At 48.0% G+C, this 18,691-nt stretch overlaps 1 protein-coding gene across 2 annotated transcripts in view; it reads left to right on the top strand.

The window, feature by feature from the left end:
- Positions 1-12,966, top strand: part of btbd9 (BTB (POZ) domain containing 9) — a 537,933-nt gene extending 524,967 nt beyond the window's left edge. For both annotated transcript variants that reach the window (XM_041188563.1, XM_041188562.1), the window contains exon 11: positions 11,767-12,966. In XM_041188563.1, coding sequence (XP_041044497.1) covers positions 11,767-11,943 — 177 coding nt within the window. In that variant the 3' untranslated portion in view covers positions 11,944-12,966. The remainder of the gene's footprint in view (positions 1-11,766) is intronic.
- Positions 12,967-18,691: the final 5,725 nt, after the last annotated feature.

The raw sequence follows: 18,691 nt of genomic DNA on the forward strand, positions 1-18,691 counted from the left end.
CCTCCTGCTTTCAGTGGTGACCATTCCACTGTGGCTGCAGCAGCAAATCCTCAAAGCAACATTCCCTTTAAGTCAAATTTCTGGATCCATTCCAGCTTTCGGAGACCTGCAGAATCCTTTCCCAAAACAAGCCTCAGTTCTTATCAGTTCTTCTCACAAGCTCTGCAAAGTTGCACAGACTTCACAATGTCCAATCTGCTGATGAATCTTTTCCTGGTTCTTCCCCTGTGTCATCCTTCAAGTGTTATATCCGTCAGTTAGACTGCATCTTATGATGACCATACTGGGTGACCACCATGAGGTTACTCATCGCCCTGGCCTGTAGTCCAACGGTCACTGAATACAGTCAGTAAAATAATAAACAAAAGACAACTTATTTTAGTATTCTAGCTTGAAAAATGGAAAACCAAGGTGTAGTCTAAATCCCAGTTGTGTATGGCCAGTGTGGAAAAAACAAGATCTGAGAAAACAGGCCTCTCGGGATCATTATTGATTAATTCATCAAAGCACAGTCATAGCTCATTACAACCAATCTAAGATTTAGGAACATGGGAACAGGAGAAGGCCATTCAGCCCATCGAGCCTGCTTCACCATTCAATACGATCGTGTCAGATCGAACACTTCAATGCCTTTTACCCACACTCTCCCCATAACCCTTTACGTTATTGTTAATCAGAAATCTATCAATCTCTACCTTAAACACACTCAGTGACTGAGCTCCCACGGCCCCCTGGGGTAGAGAATTCCAAAGATTCACAACCCTCTGAGTAAAGAAACTTCCCCCCATCCCAGTCCTAAATGGGATGAAAATTTCCATTAATTCCAGTTCCTTGTGCCCAGGTTTGGTGGCTCTGAGTAGTCTGATACTCAGTGTTTGGTCAGGTTCCCCTTTATTTTGAAATTGTGTCCACTGGTTCTAGACTCCCCAGCCAGGGGAAACATCTCACCTGAATCTACCCTGTCTATCCCTTTAAGTATTTTGTGGGTTTCACCTCTCATTCCTCGAAACCCTAGAGAGTACAGGTAAAGTTTTTCCAATGTCTCTTTAAATATTCTTAAATATTCACTATAGGCTTAAAATCAAGGGTAAAGCAGAAATAAAATGCAAAAATTCAAAATTGCAGAAATGAGTGGCTGCCAGCCTCAGGTTTACAGCAGACTCGAGCGGATGTATTGTCTACTCCTGCTCCTATTTCTTACGTTCTTAACGAAATTTCAGTTCCTCCAAAAGTCACAGTGGAATTTGAAGTCGGGTCTGAGAGGCTTAGTCCGGGCCTCTGAATTACTGCCCAGTAATTAACTATCCCCCTCTGATTCGATAATAGGCTTGATAACTCAATTAAAACCCATGGAATTCAAGGGACAATTGCAACATGGCTACAAGAGAGTAGTGGCGAGTTGTTTTTCAGACTGGAGAGCTGTCAGTCGTCTTCCCCAGGTGCCGGTATTGAGTCCTGGCTATGCAGGGTACAATTTCAAAATTTAACGATGATACAAAACTTGAAAATGTAGTAAAGAGTCAAGTGAATAGGAACAGACTTTTGGAGGACATGGTGAAAGAGGCAATGAAATATTAACAGAAAAATATGTCAAGGAACTAATTGAATTACAGGGCATTTTAGATCTAGTATTGTGAATTAGTAGTCTCATAGTTAACAAACCTTGGGAAAAAGAGTGATCTAATATATTTCATATTACGTTTCTGAGTGATGTTAAGTAAGAAACTAGGGTCTTAAATTTAAATGAAGCCAGTTTTGGAGATATGAACAGATAGCCTAGGGAATTAGGTTTAGATTTGACAGGTGGATAAGCACTGGCAGAACCTTAAATAAATAATATGTAACTATCAACAAACATAGTGTCCCTTGCTAAATTAAAGCTTCCTCCAGAGAAGTGGGACACACCATTGTCAGCATCCAGCGGAGAAGTGGTACACACCATGGGTCAGCTTCCCTGGAAGAAGTGGTACACACCATGGTCAGCTTCCCTCAGAGAAGTGGTACACACCATGGTCAGCTTCCCTCAGAGAAGTGGTACACACCATGGTCAGCTTCCCTCAGAGAAGTGGTACATACCATGGTCAGCTTCCCTCAGAGAAGTGTTACACACCATGGTCAGCTTCCCCTGGAGATGTGGTACACATCATGGTCAGCTTCCCTCCGGAGAAGTGGTACACACCATGGTCAGCTTCCCTCAGAGAAGTGGTACACACCATGGTCAGTTTCCCTCAGAGAAGTGGTACACACCATGGTCAGTTTCCCTCAGAGAAGTGGTACACACCATGGTCAGCTACCCTCAGAGAAGTTGAACACACCATGGTCAGTTTCCCTCAGAGAAGTGGTACACACCATGGTCAGCTTCCCCTGGAGATGTGGTACACATCATGGTCAGCTTCCCTCCGGAGAAGTGGTACACACCATGGTCAGCTTCCCTCAGAGAAGTGGTACACACCATGGTCAGCTTCCCTCAGAGAAGTGGTACACACCATGGTCAGTTTCCCTCAGAGAAGTGGTACACACCATGGTCAGCTTCCCTCAGAGAAGTGGTACACACCATGGTCGGTCAGCTTCCCTCAGAGAAGTGGTACACACCATGGTCAGTTTCCCTCAGAGAAGTGGTAAACACCATGGTCAGCTTCCCTCAGAGAAGTGGTACACACCATGGTCAGTTTCCCTCAGAGAAGTGGTACACACCATGGTCTGCTTCCCTCAGAGAAGTGGTACACACCATGGTCGGTCAGCTTCCCTCAGAGAAGTGGTACACACCATGGTCAGTTTCCCTCAGAGAAGTGGTACACACCATGGTCAGCTTCCCTCAGAGAAGTGGTACACACCATGGTCAGTTTCCCTCAGAGAAGTGGTACACACCATGGTCAGCTTCCCTCAGAGAAGTGGTACACACCATGGTCAGTTTCCCTCAGAGAAGTGGTACACACCATGGTCAGCTTCCCTCAGAGAAGTGGTACACACCATGGTCGGTCAGCTTCCCTCAGAGAAGTGGTACACACCATGGTCAGCTTCCCTCAGAGAAGTGGTACACACTATGGTCAGCTTCCCTCAGAGAAGTGGTACACACCGTGGTCAGTTTCCCTCAGAGAAGTGGTACACACCATGGTCAGTTTCCCTCAGAGAAGTGGTACACACCATGGTCAGCTTCCCTCAGAGAAGTGGTACACACCATGGTCAGTTTCCCTCAGAGAAGTGGTACACACCATGGTCAGCTTCCCTCAGAGAAGTGGTACACACCATGGCTAGTTTCCCTCAGAGAAGTGGTACACACCATGGTCAGCTTCCCTCAGAGAAGTGGTACACACCATGCTCGGTCAGCTTCCCTCAGAGAAGTGGTACACACCATGGTCAGTTTCCCTCAGAGAAGTGGTACACACCATGGTCAGCTTCCCTCAGAGAAGTGGTACACACCATGGTCAGTTTCCCTCAGAGAAATGGTACACACCATGGTCAGCTTCCCTCAGAGAAGTGGTACACACCATGGTCAGCTTCCCTCAGAGAAGTGGTACACACCATGGTCAGTTTCCCTCAGAGAAGTGGTACACAACAAGGTCGGTCAGCTTCCCTCAGAGAAGTGGTACACACCATGGTCAGCTTCCCTCAGAGAAGCGGTACACACCATGGTCAGCTTCCCTCAGAGAAGTGTTACACACCATGGTCAGTTTCCCTCAGAGAAGCGGTACACACCATGGTCAGCTTCCCTCAGAGAAGTGTTACACACCATGGTCAGCTTCCCCTGGAGATGTGGTACACATCATGGTCAGCTTCCCTCCGGAGAAGTGGTACACACCATGGTCAGCTTCCCTCAGAGAAGTGGTACACACCATGGTCAGCTTCCCTCAGAGAAGTGGTACACACCATGGTCAGTTTCCCTCAGAGAAGTGGTACACACCATGGTCAGCTTCCCTCAGAGAAGTGGTACACACCATGGTCAGCTTCCCTCAGAGAAGTGGTACACACCATGGTCGGTCAGCTTCCCTCAGAGAAGTGGTACACACCATGGTCAGTTTCCCTCAGAGAAGTGGTACACACCATGGTCAGCTTCCCTCAGAGAAGTGGTACACACCATGGTCAGTTTCCCTCAGAGAAGTGGTACACACCATGGTCAGCTTCCCTCAGAGAAGTGGTACACACCATGGTCAGTTTCCCTCAGAGAAGTGGTACACACCATGGTCAGCTTCCCTCAGAGAAGTGGTACACACCATGGTCGGTCAGCTTCCCTCAGAGAAGTGGTACACACCATGGTCAGTTTCCTTCAGAGAAGCGGTACACACCATGGTCAGCTTCCCTCAGAGAAGTGGTACACACTGTGGTCAGTTTCCCTCAGAGAAGTGGTACACACCATGGTCAGTTTCCCTCAGAGAAGTGGTACACACCATGGTCAGTTTCCCTCAGAGAAGTGGTACACACCATGGTCAGTTTCCCTCAGAGAAGTGGTACACACCATGGTCAGCTTCCCTCAGAGAAGTGGTACACACCATGGTCAGTTTCCCTCAGAGAAGTGGTACACACCATGGTCAGCTTCCCTCAGAGAAGTGGTACACACCATGGTCAGCTTCCCTCAGAGAAGTGGTACACACCATGGTCAGCTTCCCTCAGAGAAGTGGTACATACCATGGTCAGCTTCCCTCAGAGAAGTGGTACACACCATGGTCAGCTTCCCTCAGAGAAGTGGTACACACCATGGTCAGCTTCCCTCAGAGAAGTGTTACACACCATGGTCAGCTTCCTCTGGAGATGTGGTACACATCATGGTCAGCTTCCCTCCGGAGAAGTGGTACACACCATGGTCAGCTTCCCTCAGAGAAGTGGTACACACCATGGTCCGTTTCCCTCAGAGAAGTGGTACACACCATGGTCAGCTTCCCTCAGAGAAGTGGTACACACCATGGTCGGTCAGCTTCCCTCAGAGAAGTGGTACACACCATGGTCAGTTTCCCTCAGAGAAGTGGTACACACCATGGTCAGCTTCCCTCAGAGAAGTGGTACACACCATGGTCAGTTTCCCTCAGAGAAGTGGTACACACCATGGTCAGCTTCCCTCAGAGAAGTGGTACACACCATGGTCAGTTTCCCTCAGAGAAGTGGTACACACCATGGTCAGCTTCCCTCAGAGAAGTGGTACACACCATGGTCGGTCAGCTTCCCTCAGAGAAGTGGTACACACCAAGGTCAGCTTCCCTCAGAGAAGTGGTACACACTATGGTCAGCTTCCCTCAGAGAAGTGGTACACACCGTGGTCAGTTTCCCTCAGAGAAGTGGTACACACCATGGTCAGTTTCCCTCAGAGAAGTGGTACACACCATGGTCAGTTTCCCTCAGAGAAGTGATACACACCATGTTCAGCTTCCCTCAGAGAAGTGGTACACACCATGGTCAGTTTCCCTCAGAGAAGTGGTACACACCATGGTCAGCTTCCCTCAGAGAAGTGGTACACACCATGGTCAATTTCCCTCAGAGAAGTGGTGCACACCATGGTCAGCTTCCCTCAGAGAAGTGGTACACACCATGGTCGGTCAGCTTCCCTCAGAGAAGTGGTACACACCATGGTCAGCTTCCCTCAGAGAAGCGGTATACACCATGGTCAGCTTCCCTCAGAGAAGTGTTACACACCATGGTCAGCTTCCCCTGGAGATGTGGTACACATCATGGTCAGCTTCCCTCCGGAGAAGTGGTACACACCATGGTCAGCTTCCCTCAGAGAAGTGGTACACACCATGGTCAGCTTCCCTCAGAGAAGTGGTACACACCATGGTCAGTTTCCCTCAGAGAAGTGGTACACACCATGGTCAGCTTCCCTCAGAGAAGTGGTACACACCATGGTCAGTTTCCCTCAGAGAAGTGGTACACACCATGGTCAGCTTCCCTCAGAGAAGTGGTACACACCATGGTCAGCTTCCCTCTGAGAAGTGGTACACACCATGGTCAGTTTCCCTCAGAGAAGTGGTACACAACAAGGTCGGTCAGCTTCCCTCAGAGAAGTGGTACACACCATGGTCAGCTTCCCTCAGAGAAGCGGTACACACCATGGTCAGCTTCCCTCAGAGAAGTGGTACCCACCATGGTCAGTTTCCCTCAGAGAAGTGGTACACACCATGGTCAGCTTCCCTCAGAGAAGTGGTACACACCATGGTCAGTTTCCCTCAGAGAAGTGGTACACACCATGGTCAGCTTCCCTCAGAGAAGTGGTACACACCATGGTCAGCTTCCCTCAGAGAAGTGGTACACACCATGGTCAGCTTCCCTCAGAGAAGTGGTACATACCATGGTCAGCTTCCCTCAGAGAAGTGGTACACACCATGGTCAGCTTCCCTCAGAGAAGTGGTACACACCATGGTCAGCTTCCCTCAGAGAAGTGTTACACACCATGGTCAGCTTCCTCTGGAGATGTGGTACACATCATGGTCAGCTTCCCTCCGGAGAAGTGGTACACACCATGGTCAGCTTCCCTCAGAGAAGTGGTACACACCATGGTCAGCTTCCCTCAGAGAAGTGGTACACACCATGGTCAGTTTCCCTCAGAGAAGTGGTACACAACAAGGTCGGTCAGCTTCCCTCAGAGAAGTGGTACACACCATGGTCAGCTTCCCTCAGAGAAGCGGTACACACCATGGTCAGCTTCCCTCAGAGAAGTGTTACACACCATGGTCAGTTTCCCTCAGAGAAGCGGTACACACCATGGTCAGCTTCCCTCAGAGAAGTGTTACACACCATGGTCAGCTTCCCCTGGAGATGTGGTACACATCATGGTCAGCTTCCCTCCGGAGAAGTGGTACACACCATGGTCAGCTTCCCTCAGAGAAGTGGTACACACCATGGTCAGCTTCCCTCAGAGAAGTGGTACACACCATGGTCAGTTTCCCTCAGAGAAGTGGTACACACCATGGTCAGCTTCCCTCAGAGAAGTGGTACACACCATGGTCAGCTTCCCTCAGAGAAGTGGTACACACCATGGTCGGTCAGCTTCCCTCAGAGAAGTGGTACACACCATGGTCAGTTTCCCTCAGAGAAGTGGTACACACCATGGTCAGCTTCCCTCAGAGAAGTGGTACACACCATGGTCAGTTTCCCTCAGAGAAGTGGTACACACCATGGTCAGCTTCCCTCAGAGAAGTGGTACACACCATGGTCAGTTTCCCTCAGAGAAGTGGTACACACCATGGTCAGCTTCCCTCAGAGAAGTGGTACACACCATGGTCGGTCAGCTTCCCTCAGAGAAGTGGTACACACCATGGTCAGTTTCCTTCAGAGAAGCGGTACACACCATGGTCAGCTTCCCTCAGAGAAGTGGTACACACTGTGGTCAGTTTCCCTCAGAGAAGTGGTACACACCATGGTCAGTTTCCCTCAGAGAAGTGGTACACACCATGGTCAGTTTCCCTCAGAGAAGTGGTACACACCATGGTCAGTTTCCCTCAGAGAAGTGGTACACACCATGGTCAGCTTCCCTCAGAGAAGTGGTACACACCATGGTCAGTTTCCCTCAGAGAAGTGGTACACACCATGGTCAGCTTCCCTCAGAGAAGTGGTACACACCATGGTCAGCTTCCCTCAGAGAAGTGGTACACACCATGGTCAGCTTCCCTCAGAGAAGTGGTACATACCATGGTCAGCTTCCCTCAGAGAAGTGGTACACACCATGGTCAGCTTCCCTCAGAGAAGTGGTACACACCATGGTCAGCTTCCCTCAGAGAAGTGTTACACACCATGGTCAGCTTCCTCTGGAGATGTGGTACACATCATGGTCAGCTTCCCTCCGGAGAAGTGGTACACACCATGGTCAGCTTCCCTCAGAGAAGTGGTACACACCATGGTCCGTTTCCCTCAGAGAAGTGGTACACACCATGGTCAGCTTCCCTCAGAGAAGTGGTACACACCATGGTCGGTCAGCTTCCCTCAGAGAAGTGGTACACACCATGGTCAGTTTCCCTCAGAGAAGTGGTACACACCATGGTCAGCTTCCCTCAGAGAAGTGGTACACACCATGGTCAGTTTCCCTCAGAGAAGTGGTACACACCATGGTCAGCTTCCCTCAGAGAAGTGGTACACACCATGGTCAGTTTCCCTCAGAGAAGTGGTACACACCATGGTCAGCTTCCCTCAGAGAAGTGGTACACACCATGGTCAGTTTCCCTCAGAGAAGTGGTACACACCATGGTCAGCTTCCCTCAGAGAAGTGGTACACACCATGGTCAGCTTCCCTCAGAGAAGTGGTACACACCGTGGTCAGTTTCCCTCAGAGAAGTGGTACACACCATGGTCAGTTTCCCTCAGAGAAGTGGTACACACCATGGTCAGTTTCCCTCAGAGAAGTGATACACACCATGTTCAGCTTCCCTCAGAGAAGTGGTACACACCATGGTCAGTTTCCCTCAGAGAAGTGGTACACACCATGGTCAGCTTCCCTCAGAGAAGTGGTACACACCATGGTCAATTTCCCTCAGAGAAGTGGTGCACACCATGGTCAGCTTCCCTCAGAGAAGTGGTACACACCATGGTCGGTCAGCTTCCCTCAGAGAAGTGGTACACACCATGGTCAGCTTCCCTCAGAGAAGCGGTATACACCATGGTCAGCTTCCCTCAGAGAAGTGTTACACACCATGGTCAGCTTCCCCTGGAGATGTGGTACACATCATGGTCAGCTTCCCTCCGGAGAAGTGGTACACACCATGGTCAGCTTCCCTCAGAGAAGTGGTACACACCATGGTCAGCTTCCCTCAGAGAAGTGGTACACACCATGGTCAGTTTCCCTCAGAGAAGTGGTACACACCATGGTCAGCTTCCCTCAGAGAAGTGGTACACACCATGGTCAGTTTCCCTCAGAGAAGTGGTACACACCATGGTCAGCTTCCCTCAGAGAAGTGGTACACACCATGGTCAGCTTCCCTCTGAGAAGTGGTACACACCATGGTCAGTTTCCCTCAGAGAAGTGGTACACAACAAGGTCGGTCAGCTTCCCTCAGAGAAGTGGTACACACCATGGTCAGCTTCCCTCAGAGAAGCGGTACACACCATGGTCAGCTTCCCTCAGAGAAGTGGTACCCACCATGGTCAGTTTCCCTCAGAGAAGTGGTACACACCATGGTCAGCTTCCCTCAGAGAAGTGGTACACACCATGGTCAGTTTCCCTCAGAGAAGTGGTACACACCATGGTCAGCTTCCCTCAGAGAAGTGGTACACACCATGGTCAGCTTCCCTCAGAGAAGTGGTACACACCATGGTCAGCTTCCCTCAGAGAAGTGGTACATACCATGGTCAGCTTCCCTCAGAGAAGTGGTACACACCATGGTCAGCTTCCCTCAGAGAAGTGGTACACACCATGGTCAGCTTCCCTCAGAGAAGTGTTACACACCATGGTCAGCTTCCTCTGGAGATGTGGTACACATCATGGTCAGCTTCCCTCCGGAGAAGTGGTACACACCATGGTCAGCTTCCCTCAGAGAAGTGGTACACACCATGGTCCGTTTCCCTCAGAGAAGTGGTACACACCATGGTCAGCTTCCCTCAGAGAAGTGGTACACACCATGGTCGGTCAGCTTCCCTCAGAGAAGTGGTACACACCATGGTCAGCTTCCCTCAGAGAAGTGGTACACACCATGGTCAGTTTCCCTCAGAGATGTGTTACACACCGTGGTCAGCGTCCCCGCCGGAGAAGTGGTACACACCGTGGTCAGCTTCCCTCCGGAGAAGTGGTACACACCGTGGTCAGCTTCCCTCAGAGAAGTGGTACACACCGTGGTCAGCTTCCCTCCGGAGAAGTGTACACACCATGGTCAGCTTCCCTCCGGAGAAGTGGTACACACCATGGTCAGCTTCCCTTGGAGAAGTGTACACACCATGGTCAGCTTCCCCTGGAGATGTGGTACACACCATGGTCAGCTTCCCTCCGGAGAAGTGGTGCACACCATGGTCAGCTTCCCTCAGAGAAGTGGTACATACCAGGGTCAGCTTCCCCTGGAGATGTGGTACACATCATGGTCAGCTTCCCTCCGGAGAAGTGGTTACACACCATGGTCAGCTTCCCTCAGAGAAGTGGTACATACCATGGTCAGCTTCCCTCAGAGAAGTGGTACACACCATGGTCAGCTTCCCTCGGAGAAGTGGTACACACCATGGTCAGCTTCTCTTGGAGAAGTGGTACACAGTATGGTCAGCTTCCCTCGGAGAAGTGGTACACACCATGATCAGCTTCCCTCAGAGAAGTGGTACACACCATGGTCAGCTTCCCCTGGGGATGTGGTACATACCATGGTCAGCTTCCCTCAGAGAAGTGGTACACACCATGGTCAGCTCCCCTCGTAGAAGTGATACACACCATGGTCAGCTTCCCCCGGAGATGTGGTACATACCATGGTCAGCTTCTATCGGAGAAGTGGTACACACCATGGTCAGCTTCTCTCGGAGAAGTGGTACACACCATGGTCAGCTTCCCCTGGAGATGTGGTACATACCATGGTCAGTTTCCCATTGAGAAGTGGTACACACCATGGTCAGTTTCCCATTGAGAAGTGGTACACACCATGGTCAGTTTCCCATTGAGAAGTGGTACACACCGTGGTCAGTTTCCCATTGAGAAATGGTACACACCATGATCAATTTCCCCAGAGAAGTGGTACACACCGTGGTCAATTTTCCATTGAGAAATGGTACACACCGTGGTCAATTTCCTCCCAAAGAAGTGGTACACACTTTGGTCAGTTTCCCATTGAGACGTGGTACACACCGTGGTTAATTTCCCCCGGAGAAGTGGTACACACTATGGTCAGCTCCCGCCCCCCACACCATGGTCAATTTCCCATTGAGAAGTGGTACACACCGTAGTCAATTTCCCCCGGTGACGTGGTACGCACCATGGTCAATTTCCCCCGGTGACGTGGTACACAGCATGGTCAATTTCGCCCGGTGAAATGGTACACACTATGGTTAATTTCCCATTGAGAAATGGGACACACCATGGTCAATTTCCCCCAGAGAAGTGGTACACACCGTGATCAATTTCCCATTGAGAAGTGGTACAAACTGTGGTCAGTTTCCCCCGGAGAAGTGGTACACATTATGGTCAGCTCCCCCACCCCCCCCACACCATGGTCAATGACCACGGAGAAGTGGTACACACCATGGTCAATTTTCCCCCCGGTGACATGGTACACACTGTGGTCAGCTCCCCCCCGAGAGAAGTGGTACACACCGTGGTTATCTAGGAAAGTTGAAGATAGTTTTAGATTACAAGAGTTTTGCAATGTTATCAGAAAAAGTCCTAAGCCTGAGGATTGGGAGGATTTTTTAAATTCAGAATAAGATCATTAGAAGTAGGCAGAGAGGCAGGTCATTCAGCCCATCGAGTCTGTTCCAATATGCACTAAGAGCACAGCCGATCTGATTGATCAATCAGCAAAGAACCACCTAGAACTTGATAATATGGGAGAAGATATAAGGTGACATGTTGGTGGAGTGAGGTGGGGAAGTGGGATTAAGTCTCAGTTAAATTTCAGTCAGAATGAGCTGATGTTTTCATGGTCTTGTGATCAGTAATGCCAGAGAGCACACGTGATGCTGATCATGTTATGTCATATTACTTGTTAGGCCAATGGTTTACAGCTGCACAATCTTTGAAAGGTTTCAGTGGATTAATAGATGTGTTAATTGGGCAAATTTCTTTGCTCACAGATTTAAAGTGTTAGGTCAAGGATCCAGAGTCTCCATTCAGAAGCAAAGCACAATATGAGTTAAAATTCTAACCATAATTTTCTGATGTAGGTATTCCACTGTGTGCACTTTGAGTGTCCAGCACAAAGGAACATCCACCAGGAAGCAAGTGAAGATGCATCAGGAGCAAGTGATGCACCAGAATATAGATCTGGACAAGGACTCTCAACTGGAACACAAACTCAGTCTGTCACTAATGCAAGAACCGGGCCACAGTTCAGCCGCTGAGTTTGGCACATTTAGAAAATAATCCCTATCATTCTTGGCCATGACTTTAAAACAAAATCAGACTGATTCCAATGGAGGGGAATTCCAGATGGACAGGTCCCTGTTTTTGTCCATATTGCACAACATGGCAAGTTTGGTCAACCCTAGTTACCTGATGAAGAACTGCCTGATGTAGACCATTTCCATGATCCATGCATAATCAGTACGCTTCAAATTGTCATGTTTATATCACTTATCCAGCATGTGGGAGGAACTGGGATTAGGATCCTGTTTCCAATCAGGAACTGTTTGCATCCTCAGAGGTGGAACTTGTCTTAATGCAGAGGCTGAAGGTGATTCCATCTGAGTGCTGTGCCCATATCCTGCTGCAGCTTTGCTGTGTGAGGTTCTACACAAAATCAAACCCGTGTTTAAGTCATGGACTAATTGCCACGAGGATGGGATTGATTGTAACTGCTCTACAGCCATTTATAGGAACTTCTGCCTGTCTCTTTGCAGAGTTCAGTGTTTCCTTGTTTCACCCATTTACAAAACAATCCTTCATTTGAGCTCCAGGTTTATCCTGTTGGTTTTCAAATGTTGGTCACAAGGATTTCTGATTGAGAGCCAGGAAAGCAAATCGGACCTCGCCGGAGATGAGCTGCTTTCATTCACATTGTTTAACTCGGGGTGGGTTTAATTTCAGAGGCTGGTTAATGTATAATTTTTCAATGAAAATGTGAGGGTTGTTGAATGATTGCCTGAAGGGCATTACTGCACAAGATATCAATGTTACTGTCCGGGGTGTGCCGGGCTGGAAACTGTACTTATGTTTTGTAAGAAGGAGTGGAAGACCTTGCCATTTATATTTTGGGTCATTGTGAAATGCAAGCACTAGGAAATTCCTTCCATTCCGACCCAGTCAATGGTGAGACAAGAGGGCCCTGGTATTGTGGTCATCTTCTGACCTGGGCTTATGTTGTTGAATCTGGAGAAGTGACAGACCACTGTGTATATTCAAATAAAGCCATCCTCAATCGCAAACTCTTGTAAATGCAAGCAAACAAAAAATCAAATGTATTTCTTGTTTATTCGATGGTTTCATCCTAATATACAGGCACAGAGAGTAGATAGCATCAAACCAAATTTCATTTCAATATGAGGCTAACTGTTGGAGCGACAACAACTGTGTGTCTCTCCACTGAAACAGAATGCAGCAAGAGCATTTTCCAACACATTTCACAGCCTGGATGTGGAATGTCTTCTCAATAATGGAATGGAAGAGGGCAGGAGGCAATTAAGCCCATCTTCGTTACTCCGCCTTTATAAAAGAGCTCTCCAATTAGTCCCACTTCTGGCTCGTTCCACACAGAACAGAATAACTTGTATCATCAGGATACACAAACAAGACACTAAAACCAACAATTGAGATCTGCTATGATTTTGAAAAAGAAATGTTTTAAAAACAGGTGGGGTCTTCCCCTTAGCAGCAGTAGAACTGTTGTGATCTGGATAAGATAATGGGCACACAGATTGGAAGGAATAAGGTAACTGGCCCACAGGGTGTCAGGAATAAGGTAACTATCCCAGAGGGTATAAGGAATAGGGAACCTGGTCCCCAAGATGTAAGGAATGAGGTAACTGGCCCACAGAATGTAAGGAAAAAGGTAATGGGCCCACAGGATGTGAGGAATAAAGACACGGGTTCACAGGGTGTAAGGAATAAGGTAACTGGCCCACAGGGTGTAAGGAATAAGGTAACTGGCCCTCAGGGTGTAAGGAATAAGGTAACTGGCCCACAGAATGTAAAGAATAAGGTAACTGGCCCACAGGGTGTAAGGATAAAGTAATTGTCCCACAGGGTATGAGGAATAAGGCCAACAGAATGTAAAGAATAAGGTGACTGGAACACAGGATGTAAGGAATAAGGTAACTGGCCCACAGGATGTGAGGAATAGGTGACTGTCCCAGAGGATGTGAAGATTAAGGTAACTGTCCCTTAGGATGTATGGAATAAGGTAACTGGCCCACAGGGTGTAAGGAATAAATTAACTGGTCCACAGGATGAAAGGAATAAGGTAACTGGCCCACAGGATGTAAGGAATAAGGTAACTGGCCCACAGGATGTGAGGAATAAGCTAACTGGCCCACAGGATGTAAGGAATAAATTAACTGGCCCACAGGATGTAAGGAATAAGCTAACTGGCCCACAGGATGTAAGGAATAAATTAACTGGCCCACAGGATGAAAGGAATAAATTAACTGTTCCACAGGATGAAAGGAATAAAGTAAATGGTCCACAAAGAAGAGGAATAAGGTTACTGGCCCACAGGGTGTAAGGAATAAAGTACCTGGCCCACAGGATGTAAGGAATAAGGTAACTGGCTCACAGGATGTAAGAAATAAGGTAACTGGCCCACAGGAATTGAGGAATAAGGTAAGTGGCCCACAAGATGTAAGGAATAAGTAAACTGGCCCACAGGGTGTAAGGAATAAGGTAACTGGCCCTCAGGATGTGAGGAATAAGGTAACTGTCCCACCGGATGTAAGGAATAAGGTAACTGGTCCACAGGGTGTGACGAATAAGGTAATTGTCCCACCGGATGTAAGGAATAAGGTAACTGGCCCACAGGATGTGAGGAATAAGGTAACTGGCCCACAGGATGTAAGTAATAAGGTAACTGGCCCACCGGATGTAAGGAATAAGGTAACTGGCCCACAGGATGTGAGGAATAAGGTAACTGGCCCACAGGATGTAAGTAATAAGGTAACTGGCCCACCGGATGTAAGGAATAAGGTAACTGGCCCACAGGATGTAAGTAATAACGTAACTGGCCCACCGGATGTAAGGAATAAGGTAACTGGCCCACAGGATGTGAGGAATAAGGTAACTGGTCCACAGGGTGTGACGAATAAGGTAACTGGCCCACAGGATGTAAGTAATAAGGTAACTGGCCCACAGGATGTAAGTAATAAGGTAACTGGCCCACAGGATGTAAGGAATAAGGTAACTGGTACACAGGATGTGAGGAATAAGGTAACTGGCCCACAGGATGTGAGGAATAAGGTAACTGGTCCACAGGATGTAAGGAATAAGGTAACTGGCCCACAGGATGTAAGGAATAAGGTAACTGGCCCACAGGGTGTGAGGAATAAGGTCACTGGCCCACAGGATGTAAGGAATAAGGTAACTGGCCCACAGGATGTAAGGAATAAGGTAACTGGCCCACAGGATGTAAGGAATAAGGTAACTGGCCCACAGGGTGTAAGGAATAAGGTAACTGGCCCACAGGATGTAAGGAATAAGGTAACTGGTCCACAGGGTATGACGAATAAGGTAACTGGCCCACAGGATGTAAGGAATAAGGTAACTGGTCCACAGGGTATGACGAATAAGGTAACTGGCCCACAGGATGTAAGGAATAAGGTAACAGTCCCACAGGATGTAAGGAATAAGGTAACTGGCCCACAGGATGTAAGGAATAAGGTAACAGTCCCACAGGATGTAAGGAATAAGGTAACTGGCCCACAGGATGTAAGGAATAAGGTAACTGGCCCACAGGATGTAAGGAATAAGGTAACAGTCCCACAGGATGTAAGGAATAAGGTAACTGGCCCACAGGATGTAAGGAATAAGGTAACAGTCCCACAGGATGTAAGGAATAAGGTAACTGGCCCACAGGATGTAAGGAATAAGGTAACAGTCCCACAGGATGTAAGGAATAAGGTAACTGGCCCACAGGATGTGAATAATAAGGTAACTGGCCCACAGGATGTAAGGAATAAGGTAACAGTCCCACAGGATGTAAGGAATAAGGTAACTGGCCCACAGGATGTAAGGAATAAGGTAACAGTCCCACAGGATGTAAGGAATAAGGTAACTGGCCCACAGGATGTAAGGAATAAGGTAACTGGCCCACAGGATGTAAGGAATAAGGTAACTGGCCCACAGGATGTAAGGAATAAGGTAACTGGCCCACAGGATGTAAGGAATAAGGTAACTGGCCCACAGGATGTAAGGAATAAGGTAACTGGCCCACAGGATGTAGGGAATAAGGTAACTGGCCCACAGGATGTGAGGAATAAGGTAACTGGCCCACAAGATGTGAATAATAAGGTAACTGGCCCACAGGATGTAAGTAATAAGGTAACTGGCCCACAAGATGTGAATAATAAGGTAACTGGCCCACAGGATGTAAGGAATAAGGTAACTGGCCCACAAGATGTGAATAATAAGGTAACTGGCCCACAGGATGTAAGTAATAAGGTAACTGGCCCACAGGATGTAAGGAATAAGGTAACTGGTACACAGGATGTGAGGAATAAGGTAACTGCCCCACAGGATGTAAGGAATAAGGTAACTGGCCCACAGGATGTAAGGAATAAGGTAACTGGCCCACAGGATGTGAGGAATAAGGTAACTGGTACACAGGATGTGAGGAATAAGGTAACTGCCCCACAGGATGTAAGGAATAAGGTAACTGGCCCACAGGATGTAAGGAATAAGGTAACTGGCCCACAGGATGTGAATAATAAGGTAACTGGCCCACAGGATGTAAGGAATAAGGTAACTGGCCCACAGGATGTGAGGAATAAGGTAACTGGCCCACAGGATGTGAATAATAAGGTAACTGGCCCACAGGATGTAAGGAATAAGGTAACTGGCCCACAGGATGTAAGGAATAAGGTAACTGGCCCACGTGATGTGAGGAATAAGGTAACTGGCCCACAGGATGTAAGGAATAAGGTAACTGGTCCACAGGGTGTAAGGAATAAGGTAACTGGCCCACAGGATGTAAGGAACAAGGTAACTGGCCCACAGGATGTAAGGAATAAGGTAACTGGCCCACAGGATGTAAGGAATAAGGTAACTGGTACACAGGATGTGAGGAATAAGGTAACTGGTACACAGGGTGTAAGGAATAAGGTAACTGGTACACAGGGTGTAAGAAATAAGGTCACTGGTACACAGGATGTAAGGAATAAGGTAACTGGTACACAGGATGTGAGGAATAAGGTAACTGGTACACACGGTGTAAGGAATAAGGTAACTGGTACACAGGATGTGAGGAATAAGGTAACTGGTACACAGGGTGTAAGGAATAAGGTAACTGGTACACAGGGTGTAAGGAATAAGGTAACTGGTACACAGGGTGTAAGGAATAAGGTCACTGGTACACAGGATGTAAGGAATAAGGTAACTGGTACACAGGATGTGAGGAATAAGGTAATTGGTACACAGGGTGTAAGGAATAAGGTAACTGGTACACAGGATGTGAGGAATAAGGTAACTGGTACACAGGGTGTAAGGAATAAGGTAACTGGTACACAGGATGTGAGGAATAAGGTAACTGGTACACAGGATGTAAGGAATAAGGTAACTGGTACACAGGATGTGAGGAATACGGTAATTGGCCCACAGGATATAAGGAATAAGGTAACTGGCCCACAGGATGTGAGGAATAAGGTAACTGGCCCACAGGATGTGAGGAATAAGGTAACTGGCCCACAGGATCTAAGGAATAAGGTAACTGGCCCACAGGATGTAAGGAATAAGGTAACTGGCCCGCAGGATGTAAGGAATAAGGTAACTGGTCCACAGGATGTAAGGAATAAGGTAACTGGTCCACAGGGTGTGACGAATAAGGTAATTGTCCCACCGGATGTAAGGAATAAGGTAACTGGCCCACAGGATGTGAGGAATAAGGTAACTGTCCCACAGGATGTAAGGAATAAGGTAACTGGCCCACAGGATGTAAGGAATAAGGTAACTGGCCCACAGGATGTAAGGAATAAGGTAACTGGCCCACAGGATGTAAGGAATAAGGTAACTGGCCCACAGGATGTAAGGAATAAGGTAACTGGCCCACAGGATGTAAGGAATAAGGTAACTGGCCCACAGGATGTAAGGAATAAGGTAACTGGCCCACAGGATGTAAGGAATAAGGTAACTGGCCCACAGGATGTAAGGAATAAGGTAACTGGCCCACAGGATGTAAGGAACAAGGTAACTGGCCCACAGGATGTAAGGAATAAGGTAACTGGCCCACAGGATGTAAGGAATAAGGTAACTGGCCCACAGGATGTAAGGAATAAGTTAACTGGCCCACAGGGTGTGAGGAATATGGTAACTGGCCCACAGGATGTGAGGAATAAGGTAACTGGCCCACAGGATGTAAGGAATAAGGTAGCTGGCCCACAGGATGTGAGGAATAAGGTAACTGGCCCACAGGATGTGAGGAATAAGGTAACTGGTCCACAGGATGTGAGGAATAAGGTAACTGGCCCACAGGGTGTGAGGAACAAGGTAACTGGCCCACAGGGTGTGAGGAATAAGGTAACTGGCCCACAGGATTTAAGGAACAAGGTAACTGGCCCACAGGATGTAAGGAATAAGGTAACTGGTCCACAGGATTTAAGGAATAAGGTAACTGGCCCACAGGATTTAAGGAATAAGGTAACTGGCCCACAGGATGTAAGGAATAAGGTAACTGGCCCACAGGATGTAAGGAATAAGGTAACTGGCCCACAGGATGTAAGGAATAAGGTAACTGGCCCACAGGATGTAAGGAATAAGGTAACTGGCCCACAGGATGTAAGGAATAAGGTAACTGGCCCACAGGATGTAAGGAATAAGGTAACTGGCCCACAGGATGTAAGGAATAAGGTAACTGGCCCACAGGATGTAAGGAATAAGGTAACTGGCCCACAGGATGTAAGGAATAAGGTAACTGGCCCACAGGATGTAAGGAATAAGGTAACTGGCCCA

The sequence above is a fragment of the Carcharodon carcharias genome, chromosome 5 (genome assembly GCF_017639515.1).
Source record: "Carcharodon carcharias isolate sCarCar2 chromosome 5, sCarCar2.pri, whole genome shotgun sequence".
Classification (NCBI taxonomy): domain Eukaryota; kingdom Metazoa; phylum Chordata; class Chondrichthyes; order Lamniformes; family Lamnidae; genus Carcharodon; species Carcharodon carcharias.